This window comes from Pristis pectinata, chromosome 10, assembly GCF_009764475.1.
Source record: "Pristis pectinata isolate sPriPec2 chromosome 10, sPriPec2.1.pri, whole genome shotgun sequence".
NCBI lineage: Eukaryota > Metazoa > Chordata > Chondrichthyes > Rhinopristiformes > Pristidae > Pristis > Pristis pectinata.
Genome location: NC_067414.1, coordinates 35,820,364 through 35,832,918, shown reverse-complemented (window position 1 = coordinate 35,832,918; position 12,555 = coordinate 35,820,364). Strand labels below are relative to the sequence as shown.

At 37.1% G+C, this 12,555-nt stretch overlaps 1 protein-coding gene across 6 annotated transcripts in view; it reads right to left on the bottom strand.

Moving 5' to 3' along the window:
• Positions 1 to 12,555, bottom strand: part of usp45 (ubiquitin specific peptidase 45) — an 89,735-nt gene that overhangs the window by 52,106 nt on the left and 25,074 nt on the right. For all 6 annotated transcript variants that reach the window (XR_007956997.1, XR_007956998.1, XR_007956999.1 and 3 more), the window contains exons 6-8: positions 4,367 to 4,515; positions 3,861 to 3,956; positions 2,103 to 2,233 (exon numbers count right to left, since the gene is read on the bottom strand). Coding sequence is in view for 2 of the 6 variants with exons in the window: in XM_052024634.1 (XP_051880594.1) it covers positions 2,103 to 2,233; positions 3,861 to 3,956; positions 4,367 to 4,515 (376 nt within the window). In the remaining 4 variants the exon portion in view is untranslated. The remainder of the gene's footprint in view (positions 1 to 2,102; positions 2,234 to 3,860; positions 3,957 to 4,366; positions 4,516 to 12,555) is intronic.

Here is a 12,555-nt window from a genome sequence, read left to right as displayed (position 1 = left end):
AAAGTTGTCATGTACAGCTTAAATCTTTACATTACAATAGAAAAGAACTGATGGATCCAAGCAAGAGAGGAGAAATAGTAAATGGAAAGAACAGGCTTAGAACCTTGTAAAAAAGCTTTGTCAAAGCAGAAAGAAAATTGGCTGGATAAAAAGAACTTCGGAGAATGATCCAGACAAATGACTAAACAGCCATTAATATTCAAACAGACTGAAGGGCTAGAAGGCTCTTGTTACTAGAAAAAGAAATGTTTAGGATTAGATGGCAAGATCATGGATTGGGCAAGACCAGAGTGATGAAAAAACAAAGTAATAAACATTCAGGGCTTTTAATGAGTCCCCATTAATTTGTGCCATTAACAAAATCATAATTTTCATGTGCCACTGTGGCAAAGACAGCACTAGATATTTAAAAGAACTGTTGGATAATAAAAATTGGGCAACAGAAATAATAAGTTATAGACTTAGAACAATAGTCATCAGGATACTATCTTCATCTCAATCAAACTTTAGGACACAAATCCTTCCTTTTGTTGCCAGTGGCCTTCCTTTTGTTCCTCACTCCTGTCCCCTCTCCCTCACTCCAGATTTACCCCCTCTCTGTTCGGCCCCTCACATTCATTCACTCTGCCCTCTTCACTCACTCACTCTGCCCTCCCACTCACACACTCACTTCCCCTCACACCCAGCCAGATGACTCTTAACAATCTTTACAGATACACCGTAGAAAGCATCCTATCTGGATATATCGCAGCTTGGTATAGCAACTGCTCTGCCCAAGACCACAAGAAATTGTAGAGTGGTGATCACAGTCCAGTCCATCATGCAAAACCAGCCTCTCCTCCACTGACTCCATCTGCACTTTCTGCTGCTTCCTGAAAGCAGCCAAAATGATCAAGGATCCCTCCCACCCTAGTCACTCTCTCTTCTCCACTCTCCTGTCAGGCAGAAGGTACAAAAGTTTAAAAACACGTATCACCAGTCTCAAGGACAGCTTCTATTTGGCTGTTATCAGACTCCTGGATATGCTAGAGATATAATTTTGATCTCCCAATCTACCTCGGCATGGCCCTTGTACTATATTTACGTATATTGCACTTTCTCTGTAGCTACAACACTGTATTCTGCTTTTTCCTTTTTATTTTGACATGATCTGACTGGATGGCACAAACTGTATTTCAGTACAAGTGACAATAATAAACCAATACCCTCCAGCACTCCCTCACACTCTCTCACTCCGCCTTCCTCTTCTCCCCCACTCTCACTCCACTCACACTCTTCCCCCACCCTCCTCCCTACCCCTCTCCCCCCACTCCATCCTACTCCACACTCTCATGCCACCCTCTCCCTCACTCTGCCCATCCCCCCTCCCCCTCTTCCCAGTCTCACTCTCCCTCCCTCCCAGCACACCCTCTCGTGCCCCCACCACCCCCCCCACCAACTGGCCCACCCTGCCTCATCCCCTCTTCCGCTGCTATCAATAAATATTTAAAACGAGAATGCCCCAAGGAGGTTTATTTGGATGATTTTAATCCTTAATGTAAATTAATAAGGGAAAACACAGGATTCTGGGCACCAATCTTGCCTCTTACATTTATTCCGTGTATTGAGGAAAAAGTAGTTAAAAATAGGAAATCCTGAAAGGTTTCCCAAAGTCCTGTAGCTAAGAACTGCAGGGCATCTCAATATTTTTCTTTAAGTTCACTGTTCACAACCAGCACTGGCTGGTTGTCAGTCAAGAAATCCCACAGCACAATGCCACACCCAAATTTACAGCAGGTGGGGTCTGGTGATGATGGGAGAGTGGAGGAGAACAGGGGTTGTGGGGGTAGACGATCAAAAATAAATTGTGTTGTTTCAGTTCGAACACCTGACCTGACTAGTATTTTCAATATTTTTGTTTTATTTTATATTTCTAGCATGACCACTTTATACTATTTTCACAAATCATGTGTCTTGATAATATTATCCTTTTGCCATTTGTGTGGTCTTGCAGTACATAAACTAACTGCCACATTTTTTTTTATATAACAGAGATTGCAAGTTGTTGAAGATGAAATGTCTTGGAATATTTAATATACAAGGTACCGCAAAAATACAATTACCTCTGACATAATTGATTGAAAAGAATTCTCGGTACCAGTGGCCCTTTTCCTGCTTCTTTCATACTATGAAGAAATAAATGCATAGCTGAGGTCAAAGATCCAGGACCAGGAAGTATCACCATCAATGGATCCTAAACACAAAGAATATATTTAAAAAATAGGTTTTCCAGCATAACTTCCATTCTTATTTGTCACAATAAGTCACAAGAACTCTATGTAGTAAGTAATGGATAGTCTTTTATCAGATTATGAGTCAGAACCATGATAAGGTGGGAAGTAAAAGGAAATAGGTCATGCATTGAAGAAAATAGGTTGGGCACAAAAGAAATTTGTTTTTAATCCTGATAATGCAAGTACATTGAAGGTCAAATATAAAGGCGGCATTTACAAAGACTTTATATCCTGTCAAGGTTTTTGAAATTTTATGAGAATCAATGCTTCAGTGCTGTCAATTCTTAATATATCTTTAAAATATTTATTTATAGAGGATGATGTTCATATGCCCCAAGCATTCTACTGGTGTTGACAGGTATCTGAAGAGGTAAGCATACAAATTTCTTTTTCGGTCCTGCCATAAAATGTGACATCAAATTGAATTCTGCTGCCGTACAGCAAAACTATCCAAGATTTCTATCATGGTGAGCTAGCTTATTATCATTCAATTATTAATTCTGCTTAGTTCTTTTAAATATCACTCATTATTAAAAATCTTTATACTGAAAAAGCATTTATCCTACAATGTGGCAAGAAAGCTACAAAGTGTTTACCAAATCTCAAGCATACCACCCTCCAAAACAAAAATCAAGGATCAACAAGATGAAATTTAATGGCTAAAAGAATGGATTTACTTGGCTTAAAGGGCTATACGCCACAGTTCAGTTTCAACACTTCTGCTGTAGAACACGTCAGTAAACATTATTATTAAATCAGCTATCAAATTAATACTTCCTTGTACATCTATTGGCTCAAGAGGCCAAAGTGTGATTGAACTTGATTGGAACAATCTATTTTGGTTAATTAAAAACAGGAATGCTGGGGATACACAGCAGATCAGGCAGCATTTGTGGAAAGAAAAACGAATTAACATTTCAGATCAACTACCCTTCATTGGAACTGGAGAAAATAAGCATCTTTTACATAGCAGAGAGGAAAAGGGATTGGGAGAATAAAGGGAATATTTGTGGGCCAAGGTTGTCCAAGTAGCACAATTGTTTTTGGTTCCATCTGAGACAGGCAAATGAATGCTTGATAATCACAGCTGATCTGTCTACAGAAGTGTAACAGAGAATGAGGAACAAGGGTAGTTACAGGGGAAAAAAAACCATTGGAACAGTGAGATTTAGAACATGATAGTCACTGGAAAATTAAAATAAAAGGAATTCTAGAAATACTCAGCAGATTATGTAGCAACTGTGGAGTTAATTTGGTTAATACCATGGGATACTGATACAAATTAGGAAAAAGGCAAGAGTGGAAATGCATGAAGGTCTTAGAATAGTCCAACAGGTCTGAAGTACAGGATCTCGCTGGACTGTAATGATTAAAAGTTCTGGACCACCCTTGCCCAGAGCAAGTCAAACAAGGTTCAGCCCCCTAATCATTCTTTATAATCTTAGCAGAAATATGCCATTTCTGGATGGCCTCCTGAAGATTGTCAATGGAAGTTTTGAACAGAACTTTGAATCTTGGCTCAACTCCAACAATTTGTACGGAAAGCTGAAGTTAAATTTTTGTTAGTACAACAGTACGATCACCTACCAAATTTGATTCTGTAGGTGGACAGATCTTTAATTTTGTTCCCTTTTCCTTCATCTCATGCATAAGATCACTAAGCATATGGGTCTGAGCCATGTTCTGAAAGAAAAATTGGATAACATTACAATGAACATAATTCTTTGTATCAAATATGCAACAGGAATGAAGAAACCTAAGTATCATTATCTGTAACTAAGTTTCCAAATCATTACAAAGTCTTTATACTTCCCAGTTAGTTAACACTGCTTCAAGTTCCAAGAATACCCCGTTATTTGTAAATTAAATTAAATTAATCATCCCATTTTCTAATATACCTTTTTTTTGAGGAACAATGTTTGGCTCCCCCTTAAAGGCATAGTGCTTTGTGTATTTTTTTCTCCTTGCAATTGCAAAATATTTTTAAATTATTTCTCAAAATTCATTGTGAAGATAGTGTAACAGAAGTAAAATGGAAAGTGAACAAAATAGGAATATAGAGAAAAAAGCAATATTTATTTTCAGTTGTTTACCTGCATAACAGCATTAAAGAAGCAAGTATTTCCTAAATTGCTTAGTCCTTTGACAAGAACAGCTGCATTGTTGATTGTATGCTTTGCTCTCACAGTTTCACCACCATCTGAATTTTCATCTTGAACTTTCATCAGTTTAGAACTTAAACCTTTATGGAGATACAAGAATATTTTTCACAAAAGTTGGTAAGCTTTAAATATAGCATTTGCCTATATACAGTATACCATAAAATGCTTACATACAAAACAGTCATATTCAGGTAATGGAAAATACTTTTAAGTATACTTCAAATTTTCCTTTTTGTTAAGCAGTACATGTGGATTTACCCCTTTATCCAATCCCCAGCTTAGAAGTTTTTATGTTTAAATTTTGTGGTTTCCACCTTCAATTCTGCCTAAAACCCTATATATTAAATACCAAGTTATGTCCAGAATATGCAACTATAATACTTCCATTTGCTTACCAATTTAAATATTTTTCACAGCTTTGCTTTATGGCTTGAAATGGCTATAGTCTGCATTTCAATTGTTTTTGCCTATGATGGTAATGAGATAAACTTAAAGAGAAACATAACATATAGACACAACTTGACCTATAGGTTTTCACTTCTCCAGCTCAAGTAGCAAAAGCAAATGAGGCAGTTTATCCAAGGTGCAATCAAATAACAACCTAATGATTTTAAGCCTCTGCAACTAAGCCAAGGTTAAAGTAGCAAGCAACAGAACACTCTGGGTTATATTTATAAGCAGTTTGAAAAGTGGTCTGGTAATGCAATGAGGGGATAATACTCTGAAGTTAACGTAGTATGTGAAATTCTAGGAAACAAATATGAACTGCTATCTTACCTAAATAGTGCTATTGGGAACTTATGCACTGGTACTGGGTAGTGCCATATTGCATATGGTTGCACAGAAAGTTTTTGGTGAAAGGTAGCAAGGAGCAAATTAATGTAACTTGGAAATAACAAGACCTATAGAGTATGGAAAATGAAAAGTACTTGCCAATGGGATTATGTTGAGAGATGCATAAATTAATACAATTTGTAATCTTGCATTTAAACTGATTTATAAAAAGAATAGGCAAGTACCAAATATTGCACATAAAATTTTCCTTCTAGCAAAATTCTAAACAAATCAAAAGTAAAAAATCTCCTACAAACATCCAGAGAAAAGCAACCAAGATCGAATTTTCTTTAGTTTCATGTATTAAACAATAGAAACATATTTTTATCACAAATAAATCACCAAGGAGGAGGACCCCTGAGCATCTCAATTTATCCTAACACAGATTGGCTTGGAATGCTAAAATATTTGGTTTAGAGCCTTCATTACTTAAAATATGTAGCAATTATTAAGTGTTTCCAATTGGGAAAAATTGTCCAATAAGTTGCATTAATTTGTGCACAATCATATATACCCCTCAAACTGTTGTGCACAAGTAGTTTAAGCCTTATTAGGATTAGTATTAAATATTCAATTGTGGACATAGTTTCTATCATCTGTTATCACAGATGACAGCTGAAAGTTTTTTGCCGCCAGCACCAAGATCTCCTGCGTTGGGTGCAGCTGCAAAAGGAAGCACTGCTTGAATCATACTAGAAAGCAAAACAGATGTCTGAATTTCCCAGTAGAAAGTGCAACCAGCATGGAGACCTTGCTAATCTATTTGCCATATCATTTAAAAGCTGAGAGGGCAAGAAGGAGATGGGCATCATTAATTTCTAGCCTACAGGAATAGCATAGACTTGCCTGGGATAGTCCACTACACTGTAACTTTCATTCGGCAAAATATTCTGTAAATAATAGACATTTGACCTATATGGTGCTAAGCAATAATGAGCAATATACTTGAAGTATAAATACCATGTTAAAATCTAACCTATCTAACCACCAGAAATATCAGCAGAAGAGTAGTAAATGGTTCATATTGGAATTACCTTGTATATTAACACCTCTTTGCATGTTAGAGGATATGAATATAATCACAATAGAATGTAATAATGGAAAACAAGTTATTTGCTTGTGTTAGTTAATTCTATTTATACTGCTGAATTAAAAAACAAACATAAAATTCTCTTGTACAGGAAAATGGGATGCTTGGTATGGCAGAGATAATGTCCAAATTGTAGTGCTAACGGTGTCAAATGTTGTACTTGTAAAGCTAAAGTTAACTGTCTTTTTGCCAATATTTCACCACATAAACAAATCATATTCATGGATTCCAGATTTTCTTTATTCAAAAAAAAAAGCAGCAAAGATCTGTGATAAATACATTGCGATTTTCTAACTATTATTACATAACAGATTTTCTACTTGTACTATACCAAACATATTTTGCTCCTTACTAATTATGACTTCTCAGAATGCAAAATAATCAGAAAAATAAGATGCTTTGTAATCCACAAATGTTCCACTTATTGACTATTTTTAGGTATCATGCACATTTTTCCCCACAAATTTCCCAGTTCTGTTGAAGGATCTTTGACCTACAACATTAATTCTATTTCTCTTTCCACCGATACTGCCTGACCTATTGAGTGTTTCCAGTATTTTATGTTTTTGTTTCCATTTAAAGTATTGACATCTCTTTACCACTCACCCCAAACAGCAAGTTATCTTGCTATGATTTCACTTGAACTTTCTGTACCATTCAGGATTTTATAATTTTACTTAGAAGTGAACCCAAATGATTTAGAGCATTAATATTTAAGGTAAATTTTAAATATCTGAAAATTTAACACATCTTCTTCCTTTGAAGCTACAGTGAAGCCTTTGAGTTCTCTTTCTAAGTTGTTCTATTTATTCTATTCAGACTTTTCCCCCATCAACACAAGAGATTCCTCATTTTCAACATCTTTATTCTCTATACTCAGTTGTCTATTATCCAAAATTCAAGAAATTCTCTCCCATTGACAATTACATTACATTAATGAACTCACAATCTGCATAATGTGTAGTTGCTGAATTATTACATCTGAATATTTTTCATGTCCTCTAAAGATGAAAAGAAAATTTTGCTTCTTCCATTTCTTGTAAACCTCTCAATCTACCCAACCATCTCTATCACTATTTCTCAAAAATAGCACATTCAGGAACAAAAATCAAGCTGAGCAAAGACTCATTTGAAACCCAACAAATCTGAGGTCTACCATCCCTCCAAAGATATACTCTTAAAAACCTTTACATTCTTGGGATTTTCATCTTATCCCAGTACAATAATGCATCTCACAATTTCATCACTGCAAACTTACCTCCAAGTTTGGTTTTTATTTTTGTGCCAAGCATTCATTATCCCTTCAACTATACAACGTCAAATTCTGTCAAAGACATCAGTATTGTTCCTGCATCTAGGCAACTTCTTCCAGCACCTTTGACAAGCCTGAGTAGAGTACAGGAATTGTCATATGCACAATTCCTCCTACAATTATAGTTCTAATATTATCAACTAAATGAAATTTGTGGTTCCTCCAACGTTTAACTTCCAAACTTTTCAGGTGTGTCATCCTTCATAAAAGCTCATAACGCTGTCTTTAGGTTCAACTTTATTTTTCTCCCCCGTGACTCTAAAATATCTTTCTAGCCACCTTCAATATTCCAGCACAGTACCATCGCTTCTCCATGCAATTCATCTACTCATTTCAATGTTGATTATGTCCTGCTCCATTGACCTACACCCCATATTTATTTATGGGGAAACCAACGCTCCTTTTCAAAAACAAAAGCTGTTAAGCTTCTGTATCTTAGGCAGCTCCTCAGTGTCAAGGATGACTTGCTTCTACCTCACTTCTGAGTTCTGAAATGATTGGAGAGGCCAAAATGGGACCTGCAGATTTTGCTACAAGTGGATTTGGAGGTGGTTAGTGGGGCGGAAATAGGTTGTGTGCTTCTTCTGCCGGACTTCTGCAAATCCAAAAGAAGAGAAAAAGTTTTTAATGGTATCCCAAATACTCCTTCACTTGGAGAAGTCATGGTCCAGTGATTCCCAAGATCTGGTGGAGATATTACACTTTTTCCATGGAGGCTTTGAGAGCAACTATGAATCATTTCCTTTGTCTATTTGGTAATCTCTTATCCTGAAAGAGATTAGAATAGAGCCCCTGTTTCGGAAGACTAGTATTAGATATACAACGATATGACCTGATCTGTCTGTTAGAGTCAAAAGAATGTAATTAGAGCCTTGACGCTGGAGACGTTAGCCTGGGTGAGGGCATGGATGCTCGTTCACATCTTGCCAGTGGATTTAGAAGGTGTTGGGACAACAACGTTCTCTAGTGCTTGCTGGATATGATCCATGTCTCAGGAGGGCAAGGATAACTGTTGCTCAGGAGACCATGAATTTTGTGCTGAGTTTCTCAGATCCTGATGTTTGAAGAGTTTTTTCCTCAGATAACCATAGGTTGTGCTACTGTATTGAAAGCAACGGTAAATCTCATCATCAACATCTGCCTTCAGCAAGAGATGAAAGAGGTATGGACCGGGGACTAAGTGTGATCAAAGGCAATGTATATATTTAAACCTGACATACTTCTTTATAGATCATATTTTCTATTGTGATTAAGAATCTAAAATAACTATAAAATTCAAATTAAAGCCAATGTAACACCTGCAGTTTACACCATGGATTTCAAAAAAATCCATTAATTACATAAACATAGAGTGACTTCAAGCCTCTTACAGGGATCTTTTATTGCCTTGAGGCATTCAAGGAGGGTAAATTATCAGACCAGATCTACATTTGCACCAACACAGTACTGGTGTCATACCAGTAGAAATAACTATGACCAGAGGGATAACTCTTTACACTGGTCCAAATGAATTAGGAGGATTCACCCCAACCTTCCCACTCCATCCCCATTACACTGGAATGGGGATCATTACTTAAACTGAAGGAGTCTTGTATATGCAGAATTCTAAATACCAAATATTGGAAAATGTCCATTATGTTTTTAATCTACACTGTGTATTTATAGAAATACTTCTGGAAGCAATATTTAGTTGAACAAACCTCAGTATTTGCAAATAAAATGATCACCTAATAAGATAAATTTTATTATGCCAAAATATTCTTAGAAAGAGGCAGGCAACTGTAAAATGCCCATGGATGAATCCCACATCTGGGGCAGCATCTTAAGGTAAACAATGTTCACATTGCCATCTGGACCAAACTGCAGGCAAAAAATAAACCAGAAACATATGGAAAAGCAGATTTTTCTCTTCCCTGCAGCACTACAGAATGGCAAATGTCAAGCCTGAATTTGTCTACGCTTCACTGTGCTAAGCTTTACAGTACCACCTGGTTCTTGCTCAGCCACCAAATATGGATTGCACTGGCGCTGTGGAGCATATCCACAGGGCAAATTCAATAAATACATTCCACTTCATAGCTAAATGACATCTTAACACAAGTAGCATAGACCACATTTGTTCCTTTGAGTCTTGCTCTTATTAAAGCAAAAAAGGAACAATTTAATTCACAATTGTCAAATCACATAAGCATGACATCTGTTTAATAAAAATTCAAATTAATTAGAATAGTTTGAAAACAACTTGGCAATAGGAAAAAAAAGTACTACAGAATAGAGGCTACACACTGATGATCAATAAAACATGTTTCTTCGCAGTACGTTAATCTAACCACAGGTATTATTGAATTCTGAAGCTCCAGTTTCCTTATGAAATATTTTTAAATAAATTGTAATTGTTCAAGATCATGAATTAAATGTTTCATAGCTTTTTGCAACTTCAAAACTGTCATTTCAGAGGAAGATGGTTCCAGTGCATCACGTGATGGATGCCAGTGAACCGAAGGAATATGTTTTGTACTCCTTGAGACAAACTGACAACAGTAATATAGGTCCTCCCCAGGTTAAAAAGCCTGGCTAATGGACACCCTATACATAGGAATGAGTGTTTGAAAGACTGGCGGGATGGATGGGGATGAATTTGCCTACTGCTGCGGGGCTGCAGGCATCTTCTGGCAGGTAGTAACGAGGCATTTCCATGTGCCATCTCTCCCCACTGACCCCCCAACCTACCCCCAAGCTGCAACACTTTAGGACTGGATCGAACCAAGCAGAGCTGGGAGCGCTGAGCAGACTTGCTTGCTCACTCACCGAGTCAGTGAGGCGGCTGGCGGATGCTCTTCCTGTGCCTGCTCACTCCCACATCATTGCTGTTTCTGTGATCCTCTCCCACATACTGCTTTTGTTCATTTCTGACTTAGGAACAGTTCAGGTTGTGATGTGAACAGTTCTCAGGAACGGAACCTTGTCATAACTTGGGGATTGCCTGTACCTTTCTCATGGTACTGATTTTATTGGTACATATATTTCACTCAACACATCACAGAAAACAGCCTCTCCTCCATGGATTCTATCTATACTTCTCACTGCCTTGGTAAAGCAGCCAGCATAACCAAAGACTCCACCCACCCAGGACATTCTCTCTTCTTCCCTCTCGCATCAAGCAGAGGATACAAAAGCCTGAAAGCATGTACCACCAGGCCCAGCTTCTATCCCACTGTTATAAGACTATTGAACAGTTCCCTTGTAGGATAAGATGGAATCTTGACCTCACAATCAACCTTATGACCTTGCACCTTGTTGTTGACCTACACTGCACTTTCTCTGTAGCTGTTACACTTTATTCTGAATTCTGTATTGCTTTACTTTGTACTACCTCAATGCACTGTGTAATGAATTGATCTGCATGAACAATATGCAAGACAAGTTTTTCACTGTACCTTGGTACATGTGACAATAATAAACCAATTTAGCAATTTATTTACCAATTCTTACCATTATTATAGAGTCAATAGCCCTGTACTTACCTTTCCCAACAAGGATCAAAGTACTTTTTTTTTTAAAAAAGCACCTGGCATGATTTTCTGTTTAAACAACTTCAGACATTCTGTTCCACAACGTTATCACCCCCAGATATACAAGACTTCTTCAATTTATGTTCTAAAGAGAACGTTTCTTTACATGGGAATGGAGTCGGTGGAAGAGATTTACAAGATTGGAAGAAACCCCTCAGTTGATTTTATACCAGTGCCAAAGGGATCAAGGGATACGAGGAGAAATCAGGATCATGGTACTAAAGTGGATAATCTGCCATGATTGAGATGATTGGCGGAACAGGCTTAAAGAGTCCAATGGTCTTCTCCTGCCCCTATTATCTATAGTTCTACATTTACTAAAACTATTGTTTAGCACAGTCTAAAGAGGAAGTTGTGGGCATGCTATGTTGGCGCCAGAAGTGCGGCGAAACTTGAGGGCTGCCCCCAGAACATCCTACGCAAAAGATGCAATTGACTGTGTGTTTCAATGTACATATGACTAATTAAGATATCTTATATTGCCTAAGTAATCTATTTTCTTTAGATTACTTTAAATGAAGTCCCATGTCTTCAAATTCAATGCACAATAGTAAGTTCTTACATCACAATTGTCCATATTTGTTAAACTCCTAAGCCTCCATCAGCTTCATACCTCAAACCCTATTATATTAGGGTTGACAATTTTTGAACCTAATGGAATTCTCAATGTTCACAAATATGTTTTATAACCTTCTTCCTAACTTTCTCCTTATTTTCCTCACCTTTCCTTTCATAGACATTAAACATGATATACTACTTCTAATGCAGTCGCAAGAAACTCTAACGCCACTTCAATATCAACCTCTTAGGCATGCAAGTTCACATCTTCATATTTTGTTAGATCCTAAGTAATTAGCAAATACCAAATACCAAATGATTGTTTTAATCATTTTCCAATTTACTTACTTTCAGTGAAAAACCAGAATGATATCCAAGTTCAATTAATCGTTAAAGGAATTGTCTACCCCTCTTAATAGGTTTTCTTTCAAGTCATCATAACAAGCATCAAATCTAATAATCACTTGGGGATTATGAAGAATCCTTCTCAAATTTGACTATCCTCAGAAATGTACTACCATTGCACCTGTGCTACCCAATGATATACAAGCCATGAGCCTAACCAATGGGCCCACTATAGACCAAATCCCAGTGCAGACTGTGGTCAACAAGGCTATGTCATCTCTCCAAACCTCTTCTCAGTCGTCCTCAAGGTAAAACCACCTTTCATCTCCAACAAGCTGTTCAGAAATAATCCACAGGATGAAACAGAATCTGTTCAACCTTCTTCACCTACACTCCAGAATCAACATCA